The sequence below is a fragment of the Lemur catta genome, chromosome 23 (genome assembly GCF_020740605.2).
Source record: "Lemur catta isolate mLemCat1 chromosome 23, mLemCat1.pri, whole genome shotgun sequence".
Lineage (NCBI taxonomy): Eukaryota > Metazoa > Chordata > Mammalia > Primates > Lemuridae > Lemur > Lemur catta.
In genome coordinates, this window is record NC_059150.1 from 29,989,211 (window position 1) to 30,016,976 (window position 27,766).

At 49.5% G+C, this 27,766-nt stretch overlaps 2 protein-coding genes across 7 annotated transcripts; both read right to left on the minus strand.

Moving 5' to 3' along the window:
* Positions 1 to 120: 120 nt before the first annotated feature.
* LOC123626883 lies at positions 121 to 14,009 on the minus strand. Of its 6 annotated transcripts, XM_045536110.1 has the most exons (8): positions 13,965 to 14,009; positions 12,655 to 12,823; positions 12,456 to 12,528; positions 7,416 to 7,519; positions 6,182 to 6,330; positions 4,560 to 4,658; positions 4,262 to 4,470; positions 121 to 215 (listed from the first exon to the last, which is right to left on the minus strand). In XM_045536110.1, the coding sequence occupies exons 1-6, from the start codon at positions 13,990 to 13,992 to the stop codon at positions 4,642 to 4,644; spliced, it is 540 nt and encodes a 179-aa protein (XP_045392066.1). In that variant the 5' UTR covers positions 13,993 to 14,009; the 3' UTR covers positions 121 to 215; positions 4,262 to 4,470; positions 4,560 to 4,641. The 6 variants fall into 6 exon arrangements, with proteins under 6 accessions (XP_045392066.1, XP_045392064.1, XP_045392065.1 ...); XM_045536108.1 differs by lacking the exon at positions 4,560 to 4,658; XM_045536109.1 differs by lacking the exon at positions 4,262 to 4,470.
* A 6,085-nt stretch (positions 14,010 to 20,094) lies between these two features.
* Positions 20,095 to 27,766, minus strand: LOC123626817 (neuroblastoma breakpoint family member 6-like). Its single transcript, XM_045536054.1, has 8 exons — positions 27,743 to 27,766; positions 25,807 to 25,858; positions 24,860 to 25,021; positions 23,908 to 23,959; positions 22,903 to 23,072; positions 22,257 to 22,496; positions 21,398 to 21,566; positions 20,095 to 21,290 (listed from the first exon to the last, which is right to left on the minus strand). Exons 3-8 carry the CDS (start codon positions 24,969 to 24,971, stop codon positions 21,155 to 21,157), a joined length of 879 nt encoding a protein of 292 aa, XP_045392010.1. The 5' UTR covers positions 24,972 to 25,021; positions 25,807 to 25,858; positions 27,743 to 27,766; the 3' UTR covers positions 20,095 to 21,154.

Below are 27,766 nucleotides of genomic sequence, written 5' to 3' on the forward strand. Positions count from 1 at the left end.
CCATAACCAATATCATGGACCAAATGGATTAAACAACAAGAATTTATTGTATCACAGTACTGGAGGCTAGAAGTTTGAGATCAAGATGTTAGCAGGTTTGGTTTCTTCTGAGGTCTGTCTGTCTCCTTGGCCTGTAAATGTCCATCTTCCCTGTGTCTTCACATGGTCATCCCTCTGTGTGTGTCTGTGTCCGTCTGTGTTCTGATTGCCTTTTCCTATTAGGACATCAGTCATATTGGATTAGGGCCCACCTTTGTGACCTCTTTCATATTAATTACCTCTTTAAGGATTCTATTCCCAAATAGAGTCACATTCTGAGATACCTGGGGTTAGGACTTCAACATATCAATTTTGGGAATACACAGTTTAGCAAATAACATCCTTCCTTCCTTCCTTTCTACTTCTCTCTCTCTCTCTCTCTTTCTCCATCTCTTTCTTTCTTTTATATGAGAAAGATAAGTTGAGCCCTGTACTTTCAGTAGGAATAAAGAGCAATGAATACATGGTCCTTGTCCTCAAGCAGAGTCTAGTCTCTTAAAGGGGACAGGCATGTAACCAAATAAGACCAAGCTCCCTTCAGAAGGAATCATCAGCCTCCTCTGGGGCTCTGTCAGAACTCTGTATACCAGGCTTCAGCTAAAAAACTCCCCACATTGTTCTAGAATGCCTTGTCTAGCTTCCCATTTCAGGAAGAAATAGTGAACTTCTTAAGGACAGGGACACTTCAGTCATCTCTGAATTTACAGACCCCAGAATTGTGCTTAATACATAATAAATGATCAACAAGTACTGGTTGAATTGAACGTAAATAAAGTGATGTATTTTTATTCTTGAAGGGTTTCTTGCTATGGATGAACTTTTTCAAGACCTAAAAAAGGGACAAGCTTCCTGGTTAAAGTCATGTCAGAGGTGGGCAATTACATCATATTTTGCTTTCAAACTGATAAAAATATGGATTCATATCTAAAAGAAGCAATGTTTCTACAACATGGGAGGGACGACCTCAGAGATTTCTTCTATTTAGAAATCTTGGCCGGGTGCGGTGGCTCACGCCTGTAATTCTACCACTCTGGGAGGCTGAGGCAGGTGGATCGCTCCAAGGTCACGAGTTCAAGACCAGCCTGAGCAAGAGCGAGACCCCGTCTCTACTAAAAATAGAAAGAAATTATCTGGCCTACTAAAAAATATATATAGAAAAAAATTAGCCGGGCATGGTGGCGCATGCCTGTAGTCCCAGCTACTCGGGAGGCTGAGGCAGGAGGATCGCTCGAGCCCAGGAGTCTGAGGTTGCTGTGAGCTAGGCTGACGCCACGGCACTCTAGCCCGGGCAACAGAGCGAAACTCTGTTTCAAAAAAAAAAAAAAGAAAGAAAGAAATCTCTCAGGTCTTTTCCACTGCAATGAGTTATGTATCTAAAAATGATAAGTGCAATGACAAATTAATATTAGTTACCTTTTGACATGAACCAAAAATAAAAATAAGCCTCATGCTCTGTGAAAATGACCAAGAAGTTAATCAGAATCTTACAACGACTTGAAAACATTTTGAGGAAATAAAAAAGTACAAAATTAGAAATGTCTGACTTAATTATTAAATAACTAAGGTTTAACAACTAATTTATAGCTTGAACAGTCGGGTCTAGTTTAAAGTTACTGGTGACAGTGTTTGTAACCGGCGGTTGCGTGGGATCGAGGGCACACTGTGATTGCCCGACACAGAGTCGCACTCTGTTTTTATTCAGAGACTGATGGTGATTTCCCCTCAGTCTCATCTCCGTCATCTGCCCAGGAGGCAGCTTCTGTGGGAGAATCCCGTGTGGCCGTCTGGGGCTACTTGCACCCCGTCGCGGCCCAGGTGGCGGAGCTGCAGCTGGCCCCACTGCACCGGCAGCCGGGCCTGGCGGATGGGCAGAAACTCGAGAGCCGGGCAGGCCATGCTCTGAAGCTCCTGCTTGGTCACCGCCTTTTCAGCAGTGTCCTGCCCTTCCTTTTCCATCTTTTCGGGGTCTTTGTAGAAGTAGAGACCAGATGTGACTTCCCACAGGGATGGGGGTAGTGACAGCCAATACATACCACCCCTGGGAAGGGAAAGGCTGGGGGTGGCCGTGCTGTTGGCAGGTGCAGCGCAGCCACTGCTGGAGGAGTGACGCTTGACCCGCTGGAACTAGAACTGTGATGTGACAAGATGTCATCGAAGTAGAACAACGACAACAACAATAATACCAGCAGGCACTTACATAGCACTTGCTATAAGCCAGGCAGTGTTCCGCCACTTTTATATATGTGAACACACTGTACGTTACTTTTTGTTTAATATCACAAACACGTAATATGCAAAAGACTATTAACTCCTATGCATTTCTAGTGAGATGCCGTTTCCCATTAAGTCTCTTAACAGATGACCAAAAAAAAAAAAAAAAAAGCAAGCCTTAGCCTTACGTTACGAGAGGCTATCAGGGACCACCCAGCAAACCTTTTTAAAAAGCTACTTATGCCATGTAATTGAGCTCATAGAATTATCTTTTAAGTATCGAATATATTATGTGACCAAAATCCAAAGTGATTCTTATGAACAAACAGCACACAGCTAAACTGGAAAATTATTCTGGGACCTCACACTGTTACAAAGTTTTCCCTTCCACAGAAGCAGAATCTTCTTCCCCAGAACATCCTTCTTTATTCCTTATGAGATCTCTTAGTGCAGCTCAAAACATGCTTGGTCCTCTGAGAAATGTCTGAGTAAACACAGCAGTCATTTGTCTTGGGTAGCGGCTTTCTTCCTTGCTAAACCTAATCAGTTCTTTTAGCTCTTCTTTATGTGAGATGTGGATAATGCATACGTGCATATAAAAGATACATTTACAAAAATGTGTGCACCGTGTGGTTTAGCAGGGGATGCTCTTTGCATGGCTACGCGAGTACGTGATGCGTTGATAAATCATGCACACGAGTCCTTGTGGGGCGGGCCCTGGTCAGTGCAACGGGAACACACTGCGTAGCTGACTAGTGCAACACAAGCAGCCTGAACAATGCAAGCCTGAACCACGTGGCTCCGCTTCTACACAGATTCTTCTCGATAAAACTTACCCTGACTGCACCTGCCTCTCCTGCCTCTTCTTCCACCTCCACCTCTTCCACAGTGAATATATTTTCTCTTCCTTATCATTTTCTTAGTAACATTTTTTTTTTAGAAATGAGTTATTGCTCTGTTGCCCAGGCTGGAGTGCAGTGGCACAGTCGTAGCTCACTGTAACCTCCGAACCCCTGCGCTCAAGCAATCCTCCCGCCTCAGTCTCCTGAGTAGCTGGGACCACAGGTGCACAACACTGCACCAGGCTCTGACTTTCTTAATAATATTTTCTTTTCTCTAGCTTACTTTACTGTAAGAACACAGTACATAATGCATATAGCATACAAAATATGTGCTAATTGACTGTTTATGTCATTGGTTAGGCTTCCAGGCAACAGTAGGCTATTAGTAGTTAAATTCTGGGAGAGTCAAAAGTTATACGTGGACTTTCAACTGCATGGGGTCAGTACCCCCAATCCCCATGTTGTTCATGGGTCCACTGTACTGACACTGCCGGCCTCTCTTTTCCTTGGTGCGCAGTCAGTATGCATGTCAATTGCAGTTTTACTTTCTTTCTTTCTTTCTTTTTTTTTTTTTTTGGAGACAGAGTCTCACTCTATCACCCTGGGTAAACTGCAGTGGCATCATCACAGCTCACTGCAACCTCAAAATCCTGGGCTCAAGCGATCCTCCTCTCTGAGCCTCCCCATTAGCTGGGGACTACAGGCATGTGCCACCATGCCTGGATAATTTTTTCTATTTTGGGTAAAGATGGGGTCTCGAACTCCTGACCTCAAGTGATCCTCCCATCTGGGTCTCCCAGAGTGCTAGGATTACAGGCATGAGCTCCTACTCCTGGCCTGTAGTTTTACTTTCTCCTAAGCGTATTTCGTTGCTTCAGTGTTTTTGTCTTTGGATCAAATTTATTTATTGTTTTGGTCAGAATTTATGGACAATCTGCAAAGCAGTAGCCATAGGAGGGATTGCCATGCTCGCATTAGTCAGGGTCCCAGGGAAAGAGATGATGCACTCAAAGGGGTCGCCGAAAATACTTAAGTTGACAGACTATCTAGAAAAGCCAGGACAGGATTAAGGAGACCAACAACCTGTAGCAAAACCCCGGAGATAAGCGACAAGCAGAGGCCCTTATCACCTCTAAGCCTGTTGGGGACCAGGAGACAGGGACACTTACCAGAACTCAGGGCTCTGGCTGTGGAGAGGGGCTGCCGACAGAACCAGAGGCTCCAGAGGGGGAGCGAATGTCTCTGAGAGAGTGCACAGGCAGGAAAGCTCAGCCTCTCTCCACCCTGCTACGGACCAAGCCCAGCGAAAAGCAGAGATCTCAGAAGATGACAGGGGAAGAGGCTGGTCTTCTGGGCCACATAACAGGGTTGGTGGGCTCTGGAGGGACAAAGGAAAAATCCAGCCCTACACAAAAGGCAGGAAGAGAACGACAGGTTCCCAGAAGGCGGGGACTCTGCACACGGCACCTTTCCATGACCACGTCCAGTGTCTCGTGCAGGGCTTGACACACACGTGCTCAACCAGGGTCTTAATGAACCCGTGAATAGATTAGAAGTCAGATGCTCCTGAAATACAAGACATTGCAACTAATAGGAGAGTACTCATGAATTCTGGCTTTTTTAGACAACCAACATGCCACATATTACTATTATTTAAAACGTCCTCTTCTAAAACAATACCTTTCTTTTATTAATCAACAAATATTAAAGGAGAATCTGATAAGTCTGGCTTTTCGGATCGTCCCTAACCTGTGCATGGAGGAATTGTCTTCAGAAGGGAGTTTCTGATGTCCTTAAGCACCTAAAATTTTTATAAGTAAATAAAAGCGCAAAGCTGTCCTGAAGAGAGAACCAAGGCTGCAAGGCGCAGCAGCAGGAGGCGGACTATGGTTCAAACCCTCACTCCACAGCTGGTGTTTCCAGGGGTGGGTCACCCGCTCTCCGAGTGCCTCAGTTTCTTCACCCATTCAATAGAGTATCGACTGGCTTAAAAAATATACAAAATAAAATAAAAATAGGAGTAATAACAGTACTACCTCTTAGACACTCCTTGCTAGCAACTGTCCTACCTTCATCAAATGCCATCATATTGCACAGTGCATGTTCCGATCAGTCAATAACTTCTATTGCTTCCGACAACTCAAAATCTCTTCCTTTAATCTGTCATTGTTTGTTCTCTCCAGCTGACCCCATGGCTTGGTTACTGGACTCTGCCTTACTGTCTAGCTCATACATTAATAAATGGGCACCTTAGCTCTGCTCTGCAGCTCTGGAGACCGTGCTTAGAGCAGGGCTGCCAGATACGATGCAGACTTTCAAAATGTAAGTAAATACAGATGATGTTTAGATAAAATGCAAAGTAAAAAATTTGAATTTCAGACAGACAACCAATATTTTTTTAGTATAAGTATGTCACAAATATTGCACGACAACCCCAGATCGGAAGCCATCTTTCAAATCAACCTTGAGTTCTGAGGCGCTGAGAAGCACTGCTCAGCTCGTCCATTGTCACGTTGTCCCTCTTTCCCTGGGGCCTGAGCACTGTCAGGGGCGACCCTATCTCGCTCTGGGGAGGAGCGTGCGGTGTGGCAGGACGAGCTCAGGGAGCAGACAGCTGCCGGGCAGCCACGCGAGCCCAGGCAGCCCCAGCCAGTCCAGCAACCCAGCTCTTCTGGGAAGGAGGTTTAAACAAATACCCTCCACTGGGAAGAAAGAGATCACGGTGTCTGTGGGTTCTCAGTATTGGGTGTGTGTGTAAAGCTGTATGAAATCGTGTGAAGAGATTAAAATTTCAATGACCACCCTTTGCACTCTAAGGATCTATCAAAATTCCGCCTTGAGCTTCCTGAGAGAGAAACTTCCTTTCCCGTCTTGTTGATAAACCGACACGGGTTCTGTTTGCTCTGTAAATGTATGAAAAAAGGGCTGGCCTTTCAGTTCCTGGTTTGGTAAGGACTGTTGAGAATCTGGAAGTCCTTGGACAGGCTAATGAAATGGAATTCTGAAGACACTACCCAGAATCTTATCAAATTCAAAGTGAACTATAAATTTTTATCACTTTTTGAAACCCAAGTGCAAGCCCAACTAACCTGGAGGTAGAATTGGGCCTGTCCACCTGGATCGGGAATGGAGGCAGAGGCTGCAACGTGTCCCACGAGTCCGGTGGGGCAGATCCTGGCTGACGTACGAAGACTCATTGTTTTCATCTTCATTATCCGTAGAAATACACCCCAACTGACTGCAGAAAGGTAATTGAACTGATCAGCAAATTCATATTAAATAAGGCATCTGGAGAAGATATTTTTGACACTCAAAGTTGTGTTTAAAGTTTTGGGTTCTAATTCTTGTCATTTTATTTATTACTGTTAACTCTGCAGATAATAATTTTACCAGTTTTATTTCAAAATGTAGTCCATCTTTTTTCTTTTAGAGCAATCGCTCTCACTCCCTCTCAACCATATACTTTTCCTCTGTGCTTACTTTCTGAATGTTAATATGAGTGGACTGTCCAGGTCAACATTCTGGAGGCAGCGGCTATGAACTGTCCTTCTACAGCCAGACGTTGTCCTGACCTGTGTCACATATTCACGTGATTAGTCCAAAAGCCTGTCTCCCCCTTCTCCTCCTACCTGCTCCCCCCACTGTGACCAGGGCAAAATCCCTACATTCTCTAGGTAAGCTGAATGCGTGCCCTCTATTTTTGTAAGAATATAAGACAAGTTTCTACTCTACATGGACGATTGTTTCATTGCATACCTTCAAATCCCCTGGCTCTGCTATTTCTAGCCTTCGGTTGAACTTGGAAAAAGTAACTTAACCTCTTATGTTTTCTCACCTTTCAAATGTAGAAAATAAAAATTATCTCTGAAGTTGTCTTGAGGCTTAAAGAGAATCATTTTAAACACTGCTGAGCACGTGCTAGAGGCTGTGACAGAGTCATGGTCTTCACTACGGAGCTGTGAGCACGTGGAGCTCTCAGGTCTAAGACTCACCCAGTCAGGGGCGCCCTGTCTCCCTCTGGGGAGGAGCGTGCGGGGCGGCGGGACGGGCTCAGGGAGCGGACAGCTGCCGGGCAGCCACGCGAGCCGAGGCCACGCTCGTCCAGGCAGCCCCAGCCAGTCACCGAGCAGGGCAGGGTACTCAGGCCTGGCTACTCCTGCCCACCGTAGGGCTGCCTTGAAGGGCAGCTGGCTCTGGAGCTTCCCCTTGGATTGATAGAGTGTCCCGTATGTGTCACCACCTGCGGTCACCCTATCCAGACTACTGTCTCCCCTTTATCTTCCCCACACGTTACTCCCACCACGAGCCTTCCACTCTCTTTACCCCATCTCGCTGTGTACTTCCTGGAGAACTGACACAGCGAGGACAAGTCCCCCATACACACCACGCTCAAATACAAGTTCACACAGTGATGGCGCCTGGTACACCTGGAAGGGAATAAAGATGGTAGGATTGGATCGGATTAATAGTTGACCCATGAACAACACAGGTCTGAACTGCAAGGAACCACTCACATGCAGATTTCCTTCCACCTCTGCCACCGCTGAGACAGCAAGATTCACCCTCCTCTTCCTCCTCCTCAGCCTGCTCAGTGTGAAGCCATGAGGATGCAGACCTTAGGATGATCCACTCCCACTGAATGAATACTAAACATATTTTCCCCTCCTTATGATTTTATTAATAACATTTTCTTTTCTCTAGCTTACTTAATTGTAAGAATACAGTATATAATACATATAACATGCAAAATAGTTAATCACCTATGTTATCAGTAAGGCTTCTAGTTAACAGTAGGCTATCAGTTGTTTTGGGGGCATCAAAAGTTACACATGAATTTCTGACTGTGTGTGGGGAGTGCTGGTGCCCCTACCCCTAGCATTGTTCAAGGGTCAACTGTACTGTTAACAAGCAAAGACCTATATGTATGTGGGGAGAGAAAGAGAGAGAGAGAGAGGGAAGGAGACAGAGAGAAAGAGAGAGAGAGACCCGAGAAGGAAACAATGTGGAGAAAAGGAGGTACCCCTGCTTCAGAATTCACCCCTTGAGCTCCTTACTGAAGAGCTCAGAGTCTCAGCCGAAGCAGTAGAACTTCACCTGTTGACTGTATCCCATGCCCGGCTAGAACTCTAAAACTGTGTTGAGCTGAACTCGTGATCCCATACCTTAGCCAGCCCTGGGCCTCTGAATTCCCAGTATCTGGCGGGTTTTCAGAAGTCTGGTAACCATAGCAACTATTAGCATGAGAGATTTTCTTATCTAGAACTCCTGCCTGGTTCCTTACTTTGTCTTATTCTCACAGTTGTCCTTTAAGGAAGGATTTTTTTTTTTCATTGAGGAAACTATAGCCTAGAGAAGTTGAGTAACCTGTCCTAGTTCTACGGCAATTAAGTAGCAGAGCCATGAGTTTGAGATTTTTCTGTCTGACCTCTGACCACTCTTACACTGTGTCCCTTTAGGGAGACTGTACTAGCAAAGGTATTTAGACCCGAACTAAATCTCTGATGCACAAAAGAGCAGGAACAAGGTTTATCCTTTACAGTTAAACCCAAACCAGTCTGAAAGTGAGCAATTTCAATGCAAAACTGTTTTATAGTGTCAATCTTGTTGACAAAGTCACAGGCTGTAGATGGCCTATCATTCGGTGACTCTGCACCTGCTCCCCCCTTTGTCAGCTCTGCCCATCGTCAGCTGCATCCTGCATGCCCCGTCTATGGATCACACAGGCAGAGAGTCTTCTGCTCTTGTAAACTTTTGGAGTCACAGATCTCCCAGCTCCCACATCCCTCTCAAAAGTATCTGCAGATGCAAGTCCAGCCAGAATCATCTCATGATTAACAGGCCAGTGGAGACTGTCTTTGCTGGTGCTCATGTATCCTGTTCAGCAAATTGTGCTAAAGGGTCACGACCCACCTCCTGCGAGCTGCCCACTCTGCTGCCAGCCCCCAACTGTCACAAAATGTTCTGCTTCTGACGGTCCATTTCTCCACGACCACAGGAAGCTCGAACTGAGCTGCGCCGCAGTTGCATAATTAGTTCAGCTCTTGGAAAACTGTGCTTCCTGAATGTTTTGCCAGCTCTATATGGAACTGAAGCTGTGTTTTATTCTCAGCACAACCACAGCCTAATAGGTTACAAACCTTTAGGGATTGCAAATGTATGGGAGGGATTGCTCCCTCCGTCCCAGTAAATGCATTCTCCCCTGCTCAGGGCCTCTGTGAAGCAGGGTCCAGAGAAAGCTTAGCCTCGTGAGATGGAGCCTGACAAAATCCACCTGCCTAAAGTTCATCCTGTCTATGCAGAAACTAGCCTTGACTTCAATTTTCTTATACTACTGGAAATAAGGAAATGGGGTCTGATAAAATGTCCTATGTTTGTCAATTGTTTGTACAATACGATTGACACTTACCAGGGATAGACAGGCCATGGGGGACCTTGGTCCTGTGAGCCCTGGGGACATTGGAGATGGGGAGGAGGGCTGGCAAGAGTTGCTTGTGACAAAGTCACTTCATGGAACATGGAAAGGAAGTCATTTCTCCTCCAGGGATCCTGGCAAAATGTGGAGTGAAGAGGAGAGGCCAGAAAGCTGTGTAAAGGTCTTCCAGGAACAACCTCCAAGACCCAAGTGCAGATGCTGGAGCCTCCCCTTGGCCTGATGGCGTCTCCCGTGGCCACGGCCCACCTGCGCTAGTGCTCAGCAGGGTCCGGCTGTCTAGGGCCTCACCAACCCTGACTCTTCCCGGCTCCCCAAGACCTTGCACCAGACTGCAAGCCCAGGACATAGCCTTTTTGCTATAAAAGAAGGATCTTAATTTCCAAAGAAAGCACTTGAGGAACAGAAGAGCAGGTTTCTCCCCTATATAAGCAGAATAACTTTAAAACGGCACAAAAAGGAAGAATTTGAGAGAGATCATGGCAGACAGTCAGCAGGTTTTGCCTCTGGAATAAATACAAATGCCCTCATCTGTTTACCCGAGTACCTGGGACCCGCCGGTGGTGGGTGGGGCTGACTGGCTGGCTACATCCTTCCGGAGGGTCTTCCCATACAGGAGAGTCTGGAAGACTAAAAACTGCATTGTCTGGAGTCCCCTGCAGCTAGCACTCTCTAAGTTCCTGGGATTTTAGAGGCAGTCGAAGCAGAAGCAGCTTTAAGACTGTGTGTTCCAGTGTTAATTCTCCCACTTTGAGAGGTTGAGAGGCAGTTTGGGAGGTGGCAGGAAACTCCTGATTTGGGGATTAAAGTTCTGGCTCCAATGGCTGCCTAAAAGTGAGTCCATTCTGTGAAGTGCTGAGAGTCATTCCTGAAACCCTGGGCTGATACTCACCCCTCCAAACCTCCTAACGATTGTGTGAGCGTGTAACTCCCTGTATTCAATCCCTTTCCGAGTAACAGACATAAAGTGGCTTCTGTTCCCTACTGATACAAATCCTTAGTCAGAGACCCATCTGGTCCAAGCTTCATCTTTCCTTACTTATTCTATTCTTACTTCTCAAATTGTTTTTGAGGTTCTCTTCTTATCCAGCTTCACATTTTATTTACCCCTGGAAAAAGCATACATTTGAGAGTTCAGTAGATCTTGTTTTAGAATCTCACTCTCCCACTGATAATCCGCGTCACCGTGGGTAAAGTTTTTAGTCTCCAGCCTCTGTTTTCTGGTCTCTAAAACATGCCCAGGGGCACCTTTCCTGTCAGTCGGGGTGCAGCTCAGGAGAGAAGTCCTGGAGGCCCCTAGCAGGACAGAGGGTAGCACTAAACCGGTCCTTCCCACAGTGAGCTCCACGGTCATCAGTTATCATTTCCAGTGTTGGAGACGGTCACTCCCCCACCAGGGATACACAGCCCAAGCCCCTCTTCAGTAGTTGGGGTGAAAGAGAAGCTCGGTGTGGGCTCTTTCCTGTCCCCGTGTCCACGGGCTGGATGGCACACATCTTGGCACCCGAGTGATGTCCCCAGAGCTTCATGGTGACACAGCCTCTGCTCAGTGCCCTGCAAAGATGTGGACTCCTCACCCCTGGGGATCTGGTCTCTCAGGCCTTGTCTGAGTCTTGCTGGAGTCCACGTGTACGTTGTCCAGTTCGTTTCTTTTTCTTTTTCTCTCCTTATATGTCTCTCTCTCCTTCGCTCCCTCTTTCTCCATTTCTGCGTGTTCCCACTCCCCGCGTCTGCTCATCGTTCTCTTTCTCCTACGGGGTGTCCGGCCCCCGCTCTGTTGCAGTGTCTGTCCCACTTCCTGTCATTCCTTCTTCCCAAGTTTGAATTGTCCGCTAACTCCGTGTGTTTCTGCCTCTCTCTTCCGTGTCTCTGTCCCCCTGCGCTTTCCCTGTCCCGGTCCCTCTTCCCCTGCTCTGCCGTCCCCTGAACTCGGCCTCCCTCAGCCTGCTGAGCTCCTTGCCTGCTCTGGGTCCCCCTCTGCTCCTGTCACTCCTTAACCCCCACTCTCAGTCTGCAGCATCTCCCGGCGCGGACGACTTCTGCTTCTGGCGGCCGCAGCCCTCCCCGTCCCCGCCCTTCCTCTCTGCTCAGCTCCCTCTTCTCCCTTTGCTTTTCTCCTGCTTCTGGCACCGGGTCTGTCCTTCACTCCATTGTTTCTCCAAGTGCACAGGCTCTGTCCCCTGCTGTGTGTCGCATTCTTCTCCCTCACAGGCGTTCTAGTTATCCCTCCCTTACTCTCTGTTTCTGTCCCCCACCCAGCCCAGCGCACAGTCACGGGTGCGGATAAAAAAGATATTCGTTGCCTGGAAGAGTAGCTCAAGCACGCAAACACGCCACAGCGAGCACAGCCGGTGGGATGTGATTTGTGCAGAAGAAACACAGAGGGTCGCCAGACAGGCGCAGGTCACTTCCGCCAGCACGAGAGCCGAGGGCCCCCCGCGGTGGCGAGTGCCCTGGGGACAGCCAGGGGGCGCAGGGTTGGCCCGAGGGGTCACAGGAGGGGGAAGCGGAGAGAGGGGTGGGGTCTGCAGAATTCCAGGGTCAGGGAGGAGCCCCACAAAACACTTGAACCCACCGACCTACCCACATGGTTGTGTGGGGTGAGGGGGAGGAAGGGCGTCACCGAAGGGCGTTAAGCAGGAAAGTGACGACACAGCGGGTGTCTACCTGGACCTACTGCAGACAAGCAGGGGCGGGGCGTCGCGGGTGGCCCTGACTCATCGCGGAATGATTTTAACCCGGGATAAACGTGGATCTTAAGCAGAGCAAACAGGACTCAGAAAAACCCCACGTGACACCAGGGCCGAAGGGGTTTTAATACACGGGGCGGCTGCTGACCCCTGGTTGTGACTGACCGGGGTCCTGGGTGACCCGGAGATCACACAGCTGACGGCTCAGCTCCGCCCTTGCTCTGCCAGGTGCCTGCCGCTCACCTCAGCCATGAACCTCTCCAGAGAAGGGGCGATAGGAAATCTGCAATCTTTGTCCCCAAGCTTCCCGTGGTATCTGGAATATAGTAAGGCCGCAACATGAAATAAAGCCATCTCCCCCAGCTCCTTTCCCTGTGGACAGACAGCCACTCGGAGCTTGTGGCCCCTGGGGACTCCGAGCCACACGCGCCTACAGGCTCACCGCTCCCTCTGCGTCTTGTCTCCAGGACTGTGGCCCGACAGGGCTTTTCCACATGCAGCTTCTCCATGTCCGGATCCTGCCCCGCAACACCCCCGGCATCTCCTCTCCACACCGTCGTCAGCGGGCGCTTTGAAGCAAAAAGCGCTTGAAATCATCAACTGACTTCCATCTTAGGAAATAACCAAAAATGTGGACAGAAATGACTACAGAACAGTGTTAGATCCAATATTCAATGTCAAATTTTGTGCTTTATGGTTCTGAGATATAAACCCCCAGCTCGAGAAAATTTCTAGTACCTAGCTAACTTGTGTGAATATTGCTGGGCGTAGGGACAGAGAAGGAAAGATTACATAAGAGTTAACATGCTTTTGGCAGCAAGTAACAGAAAGTTTGTCTCAAAAGGGCTTAAGCGATAAAGGACTTTGTTGGCTCACGGAAGTGGAGATGCAGAAGTTTGGGCTTTGCGATTCTCGCACTCTGTCCTCCTCCTTTGGAGACCTTTATTCTTACAGATGCAGGGAGCTGCCAACTGAGACAATAGTCACGACAAGTGGGAGAGAAAGTCTCTTATCTAACTGTGAAATTAAACTCCCCTCTTCATTCTGATTGGAATCATTTAGTATATGCACTTGTCCCTGAACTGGGAACTGTCACCAGGGAAATGCCACACACTGATTGGCTTAAACCTGGGTTCCTAAAATAATTCCTAGCAGAGGAATGGAATTATCTGACTGGCTTAGGCTGGATCTGGAGTCAATTCCCAAAACCACATTGTTCCTGCTCTAAAGAGGAATGAGGAGACAGATGTTCACACACAAAGAGAACTGCGGAGATGCGTCTAGTCCCTCACTTGGATCAAAGTAGTGTGAAAGATTAAAAAACATTCACAAGACAAAAAGTTGAAACTGACATTTCAGTAGAAGTGAGAAGTCCAAGCCAGAAATCCTGAGGAGGTCCCTGAACTTCCCATAGGATGTAGGAAGAGAAGTTTTGAGTTGGTTTTATCAAAGTCACAAAGAGCAGGACAGAACGACCCAGCTTTATCTGGGTAACACACATAGAATAAGTAACAATGCCTAACAATAAGTAGGCGAGGGGGCGGATAGTGAGGAGGGGCTATAATTGCACAAAAGCAAATGCTGGGGTGAAAATGCTGAAATATAATAGTCTCTGCCATTGGATAAGGGAACTGTGATTATTTTTCTCCTTTCTAGTTTTCCCAATATTCTTCTAATGAGAATATATTAATTTTACGATTAGAAAGTATAAAAATAAATGGCTGTTAATGGTGGTTTCCAGATGTAACTTACTCTGAGACGTGCCATTCCCATGACCCATTCTTTACTCGCCAGCCACAAAAGCCAAATGCACAGTAATAAATTTTCTGATATTTGTTATGCACTGAATTGTTAAGCTCTTGGGAGGCCTGGCAAGATAAAAGTCCCTAGTCAACAAGTACTCAAGGGCTGACACATCACGTGTTGAAACTGTGGCATATTTGTGGTTGAAGGCTATGCTTATGTTAAAAAGTTAATTGTTACTGAGTCAATAAGAGATAACTCTGGCTCCAGCAGAGAAACTGATTAAACTGGGAAGCCTCAGCAGAGCTCCTGCTGCAAGGAGAAGCACATTCTTGTCTCTAGGTGACTTTCCAGGAGCAGCAGGGTGAGTCCCTGGGAGGCAAGAATTCTGTGCAGTGACCATCACATGCACACACAGCGGCATAATAAAATCTTTTCTTGATACAGATAAAAACCAACAAACTCTCGTGGCACAAACTCACTTTAATCAGCTTCATTATTTTCTCTGTTTTGTACTATTTGATCATCTTCATTTCTCTTCTCTCCTGTCTTTTTTAATTTCTTTTCCACATTAACAGGGTTTGGATTAGCAAGGATTTCACTCACTGAACTGCCCGTGTGTCAGGAAGTGAGAGGTTTTGTATCCTCCTGGAAACCCTTTATTTGCGAGGGACTTGGCCTGCCACGCTCTTAGGCACCAGAGCTGCCTCTTCTTTCCTCGTCTGTGCGCGACGGGCCGCTGGCCAGGAGGACATGGGCTCGCCCAGGTCGGGCCTCCAGACTCACGCCCAGCCCAGTGGTCTCAAGACATAACTTTCTCTACTTGGAGTTTGGTGAGAACTATGAATTTCTTAACCTCGTATTGAATTTGGTTAAAATAAAAAATCCTAAGCCGGTAAAGGTCAACCAACAGTGAAGAGAATTTTGATTATCTTAAAATTATAGAGAAGAGACAGTAGAGATTTCTTGGTTTCAGCTCCTGGTGAGGATGAAAAAATTCAAAGCCAGAGAAATTAAACTCATCCTCTAAATGTGCACAGCGGGTCCTGGCAAAGGCAGGGTGAGGATTCAGGGTTCCTGGGACCCTGGTGATACCGGGCGGTCCTCTCAGCTCTGTTCCATGCAGCCCCTCCTGGTGGCATTGCCAACACACGCTGCCCTAGAGCAACCACCCTTGCTGAAACCCCAGATGTGGGCATATCACAAATTGTATGCAAGAGAAAAGGAAATGTCTCAAAAGTATGGACAGACAGTGCATGTCAGAAGAACAATGGAAGTCAAAATCAGAGAGTGTCTTATGGGATCCTGGGGCACAACTACCCAGGAAAATGCCTTTGGGGAGGGAGAGGGACAGAGTGGGGAATGCAATCACATTCTGGGAACCCATTCTGGTGCTTTGGGAAGTGGCTCAGAGGAGCTGCGGTTCTGCTGGAACACCGCTACGGAGGGCCACGCTGATAATCGTAATAAATTTAACACAAGGTTTTAAAAATGGCCTCCTGTACCCTGTGCTCTACATTGTTCCCATTGTCCAAATGCAACCTGAATTCTGTTAATTTTGCTAGAAAAAGGAGCAGGTGGAAACAACATAAGTCTGCCATCAAAGGGACATCCAGCCTCTAGCTCAGCCGGCTGCCTCTGTGCATGAGCAGGCACCATTCCCCTCAGTGTAAGCGCCCTCCCTCCCCAGCGCAGCAGGACCCAGCGGAGAGTCTAGGCAACATCTTGTCTCACCCTGTGCATAGTCAGACACTGGCAAAAATAGTATAGGTTACTGCCACTACTGTACGTTTTACCACCAGCATCCCTGGCTGCTAAACCGGTTGTGTTCTCCACCTACACAATAGTGTACGTGCTCCACCTCTCTTTACCCAAAATAGACACGAGCAATGGACTGTGTCAGCCCTAACAGCCCCCACCTCCCGGTCTCACATTAATCTAGTCGGCAGGCCCCAAGCAAACCACCTCCCCGTGCTCATGCACCTGTGCAACGCCTTCCCCCACCTGCAAACATTGTCTCTGGGCTTGCTTTGCCCCACGGACATTACCAAGTGGGATGCAAACAGAGGCTTGGGAAGCCCTCGCACACCGGAGCTGTCTCTCTTGGCACACTCCCCGGTGAGGTCTGGCTAGTCTCCACGCTGCAAGGAAAGTCAGCCTAGACTGCTGAAGATGGGGGTGCACAGGCACAGAGCCCCAGACAGGGAGATCTAAAGGTGGAAGCCTACAAAGGGTCCCCCAGAGTCAGGCTCCCCGCTGCACATCCCTCAACCCCACACGTACACATGGGGCAAAAGAACTGCCTGGCAGAGCCTGGTCTACCCACAGGAGCACAAGAAGGAATAAATGCTGCTGCTCGAAGCCACTACACGTTGGGGTGGCTTGTTATTCAGAAATAGGCAACTGAACCAGCACTAACCCCCTACTGGGGGTTGTAAGGGGCTCTTCTGTATCCTCTCCGTACAGGAGCAGAAAGGGAGAGGGGAAATTAAGGCTGAAAAAATATCCTCAAGGAGTAATGGTTCTGCCACCTCCTCAGGCAAAGTCCCTTAGCAAATTAGTCTCTTTGTTTCTCTCTCCACTATATAAGGATAATAGCAACCGATCCTATACATGCCCAGCATGTGTCCTGTGGGGTTAGAAGGGATGATGCATTTATTCATTCATTTATATCACAGCTTCGTTGAAAGAAGATTTAGGCAAGTTAGGGCAATGGATGAAATGTTTTTCATGCCCCATAAGCAAAGGTGGTTCATAAATTTCAGATAGTACAGTGTTTACCAAAATATTTTCTCCACCTATCAACTCGCTCTTTTCCCTAGTCTTCTCTACCAACATTTTCATAAGGAACATTTGTATTGTTTTACCTAAATAATTATTAGCCTAATTAATGATTGATCACCTTCAACTTTTTCCACTTTGAAATAGAAACACTTGGCTTTCAGCAGGACCTGATCAGTTTTGGGGGTGAAGGTCAGGCGATTTAGACAAGGGGCAAGGGTAAAGAAAGGGGGGCTGAATCGGAGATATGGGCCAATTAACCATGTGGCCAGGCCGCAGTGGACTGTCTAACTTTGGGTGGCCACTTGGGCACATGGGGCCCACCATAAAAATTATTCAGGGTTGTCACAAAAGTAAGAACTACTCACATAATGACCCTGCTCTCATTCCCACCCCTTAGACTGAAATAAAGTGACAAAGAAGGTAGGTTTTTTATTTGTTCAAAGTTATGGGGTACATGAGAAATTTTGTGACATGTACATAACATGTAATAGTCCAGTCAGGGTACTCAGGGTGTGTGTCATCCAAGGACAGTACACTTTTGTTGAGTACAGTCACCCTAATCTGCCATCAAACACTGAATTTATGCCTTCTATCTTACTGTACGTTAGTACCCTTTAACTCACTTCTCTTCATCCTTCCCCATCCCCCTCCAATGCTTGGAGTCTGTTATCTATTTTTCTACTCACTACCTCCAGGTATTCAAAATTTTTATCTCCCGCCTATAAGTGAGAACACATAATATTTGTCTTTTTGTGCCTGGCTTATTTCACTTAACATAATGACTTCCAGTTCCATCCATGTTGCTGCAAATGACATGATTTCCTTCTCTTTATGACTGAGTAGTATTGTGTTGTGTACACACACACCACATTTTCTCCATCCACTCATTCACTGATGGACACTGAGGTTGGTTCCATGTCCTTGCTGCTGTGAACAGCGCTGCAATAAGCGTTTGCGAGCAGGCGTCCCTATGACACATTGATTCCTTTCCCTGTGGGGAGGTACCCAGTAGTGACATTGCTGGATCAAATGATAATTCCATTTTTAGTTTTTTGAGAAATCTCCGTTGTGCTTTCCATAGTGGCTGTACTACTTTACATTCCCTCCACCAGTGTATACGGGTTTCCTTTACAAGGAGGTAAATTGTGTAGGTAAATTAAGCGCATTGAAAATCCACTTATCAGTGACTGTGTGTGGGTGTGTCTAGTTTTAGATCATTAATGTGCAATAATAACCCGTGTGCGGGCCTCCTGACTTTGTGGTTTGGCCTGACATTTCATTTCCGAATGACCATTGGGAGCCCAAGAGGATCCAAGAGAGGGGAGCGCACAGGGGAGGAGGATCAGAGTGGGAGGAAGAAGTTTGGAGACTCTGGATGACTTTGGGGGAAGGCGGTTCTGTTTGGTTTTTGGGTTTTTTTTTACCAATAACTTTTGATGAATAAATGAGTCAAGCCAATCTAACTATTGCAGTTGTTATTGCTGTGGTTGATGACATCACAGACATCACAGACTTCTAAGCTCCTACCGAGCACCTCTCCAGACACGTGAGCAGATGCAAAATGGAGCCCTGGACTGGCCAGCCGGGTTTTGTATAGTCTAAGTCCATGACAAATTGGAGAGCAAATGACAGTCAGCCTTTCTGATCTTCATGGTAAGATGTCAGTTTTTCTATTTGCTCCTGAAGCACGTGACTCTTTTCCACCAGCTACATAACAATTTGGTTCTTGTCTTGAAGCACAAACTATTATCCCGCATCTGTCAGAGAGATTGATGCACGTGATATCTCCAAAAGTTTGTGTACTAAGGGATATAGAATGTCCAAGTTCTATTTGTGCTTTAAGTTGGGACTATAAGAATACACATCCTCAGGGGAATACTTTTCATAGTGACAACCAGCGTACGCCGAATGGCTATTACACCTCTAGCTAATTGACAGGAAATGATTTTTTAAAAAAAGCCATATGGAAAATGTTTCTCCATCTTGTGCACAGGCAGGCATTTTTGGTACCCAAATTCAAGGCAAGAAAACAGAATCTCCCCGCAGAGATTCCAGAAAGCAACACAGCACTGCTGACACTTTGATTTTAGTGCAGTGAGACCCATGTCAGATTTCTCATCTCCAGAATATAAACCAATACATCTGCGGCTGGAGTCAGGCTCAGCAGTGGGATGGTGTGACCTCAAGGGCTCCAGGCTGCATGTCCCTTTCATGGGGGACATTCTTGTGCTTTGGACTCTCCAGAACCACAAGGTAAGGGTGTGGCCAGTGGGGGTCTGGGGAGGTGGGTGGTGCAAAGGGACAGTTCTGTGCATCATGTAGAATGTGCCCTAAGCCTGGGGAGTCCCCGTGGAAGAGTCCCCAGAATCAGGGAAAGGAGGCGGGGTGAGATGCTGCTCTTGTGAGAAGACAGAGGCTGCAGGGGGAGGGGCCAGGGTGAGCTGTGAGCAGAGAGTGGGATCCAGGGGTGACCTAGAGAGACGGGCTGCCATGCTGGGGCCAGGGAAGAGAATCACCTGTTGTTCAGCTCACATTCCCCTTCCTCCTCCTCCTCCCCCCTCCTAGGCCCAAACCCTCCCTGCCCATCCCCCTCTGGCTTCCCCTCCATCTCAGGATGCCACACAGGGGTGCTATGGTCAGAAGGCCCAGGTCCCCCCATTTCTTACATTGAAATCCTAACCTGCAGTGTCATGGTAATATCAATAGAAGATGGGACCTTTAGGGAATGATTCGTTCCTAAGGGCAGAGCCCTCTTGAATGGGATGAGGGCCCACATAGAAGACCCCAGAGAGCTGCCTTCTAGCACGTGGGGACACAAAGAGAAAGGGCCATGGACGAATCAGGAAAGGGGTCCTCGTCAGACAGCGAGCCTGCTGGTGCCCCTTGGACCTGTCAGCCTCCGACCTGGGAGAGAACGAATTTCATTTGCTCATAAGCCCCCGGTTCATGGGTTTTGTCGCAGCAGCTGGAATAAGCTAGGACGGGGGTGACAGGGACTAGCACAATAGGCTCACGAGCACATTTTAATTTATTTTAAATAACTTTATTTGAGGTCAAAGAAAATATTTTAACATAAAATATTATGCTTTCTCTTTATGATAAATACAGGGTAAAATATGGGAAAGGGTACTGTACAGAAATAAATAGGGAAATTAAAATATTTATTCTGAATATTATCCATGTCAACTGTTATAGTTTTTTTTTTTTCAGGTAGAAATGGTACTTTTTCTGAAACACTTTTAGTTTTTTCATAGTTCCAGCAGTACTTGGTATCTGCAAAAAGAAAAAAAAATCCAGTGAGAGTCTGTGAGGTCCTGCTGGTGGCTGAGTCGGGAGGGGTGGCTGAGGGGGACGGACCCAGGGCCACACTGGGCTCCTGTGGGAGGCTGGGCTGAAGTGGACAGTGACAGCCACAGGGGAGAAGGAAACCTCCCTGAACTTAAGGTCACCCTGAGGGGCAGGATATAGGGACCCTGTCCCTGCCCAACCAGGACCTGGTTCTATCAGCCACTTTCTTCCCTTGTTTGCAGAAAAGTGATGGCTTTTCACGCCTCCTGGTGGGGGACATGCTCAGTGTCACCCACCAGACTCAGAGACAGACACTGCAGGGGAGGGGCCCCTGGCAGAGAAACAGGCCCTCTTATACCCCCACGTCCCAGACTTTCAGGGAGGGGGGGGCGGCTGTGGGAAGAGCCCGGCTGTGAGAGCCAGCAGGGACCTCGGACTCCTCCACGTCCCGTCCCCCTTGGACTGACGAGGAGAGCGTGGTGCCGAAGGGCTGAGACTCCACTAAAGCCACGTGACCTGTTGCTGACAACCCCGGAACTAGAACCCCGGCCTGAGGCCCTTTCCACACTGTTTGGAAGGAGGAGAGAAAGGGTCCAATGGAGAAATGAACAAGCCACTGCAGGCTGTGGGTCACCCTGGCTGGGACAGGGATCAGGATTTAGAAACAGCAAAAGTATTTTCCTAGAGAGGGTCGGCAAAGAAAGGAAGAAGGAGAGATTCCAAATGGAATTGCACAGAGAGAGCAGGGACGCTTGCCTGGACTTGTGGAGGTAGAAACGGGAAGGAAATGGACAGAGAGCAGATGCTTAAGGACCCCATGGTCTATGAGGATTGATGTCCCGCCCTGTGCAACTACTTCTGCACTGACGTCACTTTAGGGTCCCTTCAGTGTCCTTCAGCTAATGTCGGCTCAAATGAGTCCACAGTGCCTGGACACTGAGTCCCTGCAAACGCCACCCTCGTCACACAGCCCTGCACCTCTGGGGCTGAACACAAAGCTGACAAGGCCACTGCAGGTCTCCTGCCTGGGACCAGGTTCTAAGTTACTTTTTGCCATGAGCAATAAATGTGCTCACTTTTAACTGTTCTCATTCAGAGGTTGGAGGGAGTCACAGCAGAGGCTGCTCCTAGGGAGCTACAGGTTCCCAAGGATGGAAAAGAAGGAAAACTCTTGAGTCCTGGCAGGCGCATTCCAGGGACCTGGCTGGCCTTGCAAAGTCAATGATCAACTTGACCATCGAGACCAGACGGAGGTTACAGCGGCTGTTGGAGGGAACACACGTGGCAGAGAAAGAGCAGCGGGAGAGGAGCTGTCCGCTTGCACAGAGAGCATCAGGAGTGTGTGTGTGTGAGACCGCAGGTGGGGTTACCTCTGCACCCGCAGCTGCAGGCCTGGGAAACTGCACGTGACTCTCCACTTGCTGAACAGCAACTTTCTCTCGCTCATCCTCGGTTTCAGGGCACTCAGGCCAGCGAGCAGGGGAGAGACCGTCTGGGCCAGTGCGGGGAGTCTTGGCTGGGCTCCTGGGAATCCAAGAACTAGAAGACAGACCAGAGGGAAGGGCAGAGGCTCAGATGATACAAGTTACCAGGACAGGGGTCTGGGATTCGCATCCTGTGAGCACTGGGCACTTCTCAGGAGCCCTCCCCATGGGGCCAGCCTGGGGCTCCTGACCTCTCATGACCCTCATCTCGCCCTGGGTACCTGGGGCTTGTCACCTCTCAGATGACGGCATGGCCTGACAGAGGAGGCCCAGGCCACAGGCTCCAGGAGGAGATAGAGGGCACAGAGAGCAAGGAGGGGCAGGACAGGATGTGGGGCCTGGGAGGGCTGTGTTAAGACAGTCTGAGCAAAGTGGGTCCTTCTGAGAAGGAAACTGAGGACATGGCCCTGCCATGCCTGCAGGTGATGAACTAGAGGGGCAGTCACAGGGGAGACTGATTTGGACAGTTTCTAAAAAAAGGTTGTGCTTTGCTTCAAAAAGAAGATTAAAGAAACGGAATAAAACCTGGATATGTGAGGAAATTGACCTGTGGGCCCAGGATCAACACTGTTAAAAAAAATCCATGTGAAATCACTATGTAAGTGATAAATCACCGAAAGATATAAGGACTAGACATGACATGGTCACAGCTTTCATTGAACAATTGGGCCCCAAAGTCCTCTCCACCCCTGCACGGTGACAGCAACCCCAACATCAGAGCCTCCTGCTCCCCTGTCCTGCCCACCTGGGAGGAGCAGCCACTGGTGCCCAGAGTCAGCGCTGGCTGCGAGGATCCAGGGGTCGCAGGGGAGGCTCCATGTGGCAAAGCCACAGCCACGACCCCACTGCTGGTCCAGCTGGAGCTGCAGACAGTCAGTCACCAGGGCGCTTGGCTGCAGCTGTGTGTTTGCAGCTTGCACCTGTGACTTGCAGGGGCTCAAGTCTCCACTCCAAGGCCCTTGGGGACAGGCCTCCTGCGTGGGGGCTGAAAGGAGAAGAGGCTTCAGTGGGAACAATCCTAGTGCTCTCTCTGCTACGTCCTCCCAGAACACCCATTTCTGATGTCCCTGTGGGTCAGTGAGACCACCCAGTGACTCTGGCAACACATTGAGTATATGAAGGAGATGTCACCAGTCAGGTGTGAGCCTGGGGAAGCAAAGATCCCAGGTGCCCAGGCTGGTGGAGACACGGCCAGGCACTGGGCAGATGGCAAAGCTCCCAGACCCACCTCCCCTCTGTTCAGAAAATTCTGCCCAAGCACCCGACAGGAACCAACGATGTCTCCAGGGTCAGCCTGCAGGGACATCACTCAGCCCAGGCAGAGGACTGAGCAGAGCGAGGCCACCTGGGACGCCAGTGAGACTGACCAGCTTTCTCACGGGAGGACTCACCCGCTCCATCCAGAACAGACTCGGCCTCAGGCTCGGCAGACAGGGAGGTGGCGCTTCTGATCAGCTCTCGGCAGTCAGACAGGTCAGCACCACCAGGAGGGAAACCCTGCTCCGTCAGTGCCTGTGACAGCCCTGCGGTCCCTGCGTCCTCCTGCAGCTCACTGGGCACACTGGGGAGAGGAAGAACCAAAGATGAAGGCAGGAGGGGTGAGACCCCTGACCACCCCGCGGGGCCTGATGGGAAGCACAAGGGGGGGTTCAATGGCGTGTGGCCTCCCTTCGCAAAGGAGGCAGGACACCCCCTCCTCGGCCTTGGGCACAGCTCGGCTGCCTTGGCCATGGGGGCAAGAAACAGAGACAGAGAGACAGAGAGAAAGAGAGAAAGAGACAGAGACCACATGGCAGTGCAAAGTGCACTGACAAGATGAGGAGCTAAGGAGGAAGAGACCCCAGATGCCCTGTCAGGTGCAGGCAGGACCCACAGCACACAGGGACCCATAACCTTGGGTCAACCCTGGGGACAGATGACGGTGAATTTCACATGCAGCAGTGCAGGGAACACGGGGCCTGAGGCCCTATAGACTCTCTGAGATCTTGTGTGTTCTAGGTCTGCTGTTCCAAACTTGTGCCATGGGGAGACTGTTTGCGAGGACATTCCTGTCAATGACCCAAGGCCACAGTGTGGACAGCAGACAGGCACACCCTGCTGGTCTCAGCCTCACGCAGTAGACCACGTGATCTATCCAAGACACCCTGAGACTGGTCAGTTCCCTTGGTCAGACTCACGCTACTAGGGCCACGAAGGAGATGGACCATGGGGGAGGTGACACCCTTGCTGCAAGGCTCTGCCAGCTCCGGGGCAGTGAAGGTATCAGTACAACCAGTGGGCTGGGTTTGCCTCGAGCGTGAAATCTTGGTGACTTTGGCCTCACATTCTGTCCTTAGACACCACCCTGCCCTGGCATGTCGTACTCTTGCTTCTAGCCCCTGATAATTCATTGTCACCTGGAGGCCAGTGATTCTAGATCTTCTTCGTCTTCCTCCTCTTCATAGTTCTCTGCAAACAAATTGAGAAATGTCCAGACATTAAATAGTGCCATTCCTACCATGACACACGCTGGGCCCATCTGTGCCTGGAGACAGATGACCCGTGTGACCTCGGATACCCTTAGAGAGCTGTGCCCATCTCGTCTGCAGACGTTGACGAAGTAGGGAGGGACCACGTATTGATCCATCTTGTAAAATGCCCCCAACATGGCGGATCGTTGTCATGGTGAGCTCTGAACTTACTGGGAAAAGTTATATTTCGGTCTCAAGGTCACAGGACACTTGCACGGGTTTTTTCTGGATTTCTCCAGCTATGTGTCCCATCTCTCTTGATATCAAGGACAACTCCACATGTGGCCATGACAGGTGTATTTCCTCTGGTATTCCGACACACCCTGGGCAAGGAGCAGTTGAATTAGAGTGGACAGAGAGATTGTGCCTGGAATCCAGGAACTACGGTACCATCTGCACAGACACAGGCAAGACACCAACCTACTGGGACAGTCACTGGTGCTTTTGTAACAATTATCAGACCCTGCAGGACAGGTCCCAAGTCCCAACATGAAAGAACGGGCTCGTGCAGACCCCTGCCGTGCATGGCCATCAGCGGTGGCTGAGAGTCGGTGACAGTTTCTGCAGTCTCCCCACTCTGCCTAGCTCTGTGGTGCCCACTGTGACCTTGTCGTTGTGTCCCCTGGGTAAGTGTTTGGCCTGGGATTTGGGAGTCACCTGGCTGCCTGACACCCCTGACGTCTGTGCCTAACGCTCAGGCGGCCACCCTCATCCACATCAGTGTGTTTCCAGAGTCTGCTGGCATCTCTCTACCTGGTGACAGGTGCGGGGCACAGAGAACGTGGAGGCTCCCTGGGAGGACACTGGGACTCATCTACTTTGTACCAGACACACTCACCAGCTGGACCCGGGCAGGCGCAGTCATCTCCTGCATCGGGCAGCAGGGCAGCGGGAAGGGCAGCGGGACTCAGAGAGGTCCTGGCCACTGGAGAGGGTGACACGCTGCTCATGCAGTGAGGTCTGCTGGGTGGGATTCGCCTCCTCCTCCTCCCCGCTGAGCCTGGGGGTGCACAGGAGAGTAGGTTAAGCTGAGAGAGATCGGGCACCGCGGCATCCCCGGCTGGTCCTGATCAGGGGACACAGGCAGAGGTCCCAGAGGCGGCGAGGCCACCCCTGAAACAGGAAGACAGCCCTCCTCGGACTGTGGCTCAGGGCGGCTGCCGTGGGGTCTGAGGTAGTGGCAGGCGCTCAGTGCACCGGCCACAGGGCACAGTGATGAGGACAGACACCGCCCTCCCCTGCACGGGGCAATCAGGACACGCAGCACAGCGACCCGCAGCACATGCCGCAGCTGCTGTGCGTTTGAGTCCCGCTCTCCCTGCCCAGCTGCAGGGAATAGACGCACCTGAGGCAGCGTGGACTTTAGGAGATCTCGGGCCTTCTAGGCCTTGTTCTCTCAGTACTGTGAAATGATGGGACATTTTTCTTTTTCTTTCTTGTCTCCGTATACTACCTGCTGTGGAATCCCTGCCAACAACCTAAGGCCACCCTTGCAGAGAGAAGCTGCGCCTGTCCTCCTGGTCACCTCCCATGGGAGAGGGAGGTGGTCACCCTGAGTGCAGGGACACCTGAGACTGGTTAGCTCATCTGGGGTCACAGGACTCCAGCTTATTAAACTGGAGAAATTGGTGGGAAGTGGAAACCAGTGTAAGAACCACCAGGTCGACAGACGCATCTTGCCAGGCAGGCCGGGTGAGGGGATCTAGGCTGCACCCTCTGCTGCTCCCTGGAGTGAGATCTCCAGGGGGTGCTGTGGCGCTCACAGCCCGTGACTGTCACACTCACCCGGTCTCCATGGGCTCTTGTCCTTCCTGTGTGTTGCTGTCACCTCGAGTTGCTGCAAATACAGTCAGACAGGACCAGTCACCACAGGTACTTGCCTCATGGTCAACACAAACCCAGGGGCCTGTGTAATGCATGGAGGAAAGTACTGCTGGTGTGAGATCAGTTTTCCCTGGAGAATATTCCAGAAGGCCTCAGGCTATGTCTTCTGAGAAGCGGCTAGGCTTCCTGTTCTGAGTCCCTGGGCAGACTGTCCCTGAATTGGTCCATTAGTGTCACACTGTCCTCTGTCCTGTGTCTGGGCAAACAATGAAACATATTTTCCCAGTGAACAGGAAGAGCCTGCCTAGTGGCTCTAGACATGTGGCTACAAGATGCCGTCTTTAGTCCATCAGCTGCTGTGGTTGCTATGGGTACAGATGGGATGATCCACTGAGATCAGGTGATGGGTGCAATCTCCATACCCTCAAATAGGAAAGATCTTTGCTGCTACTTAGAGAACAGGATACTTTTCATTCAAGGATACGGAGGGTGTCAAGGGCCCTGCCCTGTTTTCAGGGATAATTCCAGACTCATTCAAGAGGTGTTTGTATTCTGGTGGATAGACGGCCATTTATCAAGGACAGGTCAACATAGAGAAGAGAGAGACCATGGTCTAGAGTTGAGGAGGCAACACTATCTCCAAAGACATAGGCAAGAATATCCACCCAGTCAGACAGTCACTAATGCTCAGAGTATGCTGTTCGGATCAGCATTTAGAAAGGACATTGCAGGAGACAACAGACATCCCATCTGCAAAGAATGGACTCCTGCAGACACCTCTGTGCACATGCGTCAGTGGTGGCTGTGGTTTGTCACAATTTCTTCAGTCTCCCTACTCTGTGAGCCCTGTGTTCACCACCCTGAACCTGCCATGGAGCCCAGCAGGCACGGAGCCTACCCACAGGACAATGTGGAGTCGTTCCCTTATAACAGAGCACTCACTAGCTGCATCCAGCGCCCTGGAGACTCCCTGCTCATCAAACAGGATGGCACTGGTGCAGGGAGGCTGGTCGGTGTCACACAGGTCACGGTGACTGGCAGAAGTCAGGTGGCCTTCACCCAACTGGCTCTGCAGGACTCCATTCACCTTCTCCTCCTGCTCCACACTGCTCAACCTCGTGGGATAAAGAATAGGACCAAACCAAGAGGGACTGGACACCAGATCCAAGGCGGTGCTGATGACAGGCATGAAGGACTGGCCACAGAGTGCAAGGGGCTTTCATTTTGAAGAGAAAGAAAGCTATCCTGTTATGATAAAGGAAGAATGTGGGAGCCTCGAGGGCAGGAGTGAGAGAGGAGCAAGTGCTCTGTGCACTGGCCACTTAAGGAGATGGTGAGGAAGGGGACACTGTCCCCTTGGTACCGTGTTGGCAGGCAGCACACACAGAGAACCACGCAGTGGCTCAGCCTCCTGCGTGGACCATGTTGACTGTTCCCGCAGCAGCACAGTGGGCACAGGCTCCTGACAGTGTAGGTCAGGAGCTCTTGTGCCTTCTAGGACCCTGTCTAGCAATATGGTGACATGGTGCAAATATTTCAGTCTGCTCATATCCCCTGCTACGGAGTCACTTCCAACATTTGAAGGCCAACCACACAGAAAGCAGATGGGCATCTCATACTGAGTTCAGCCATGGGAGGGAGAACAGGTAGAATCTGTGATTGTAGAAATCCTTAAGACTGACTTTTTCTCCTAGTTAATGGGAAATGCCTTGAAGACAGTGAACAACCTTGTTAATGGAAGGAATTTTTCACTGGTTGTGAGAATGTCATCAAAGAACAAACAGTTTTCACACACCTTTGCTGTGAAATTTGTGGCTACTTTGACACCTTGACCAGTGCAACTGGGCCCTCCCATATTTTACCCACCCTCCTCCAGGCCGTGCTTGCTCATTGCTACCTGGGGGCTGGTGGTTCTTCTTCC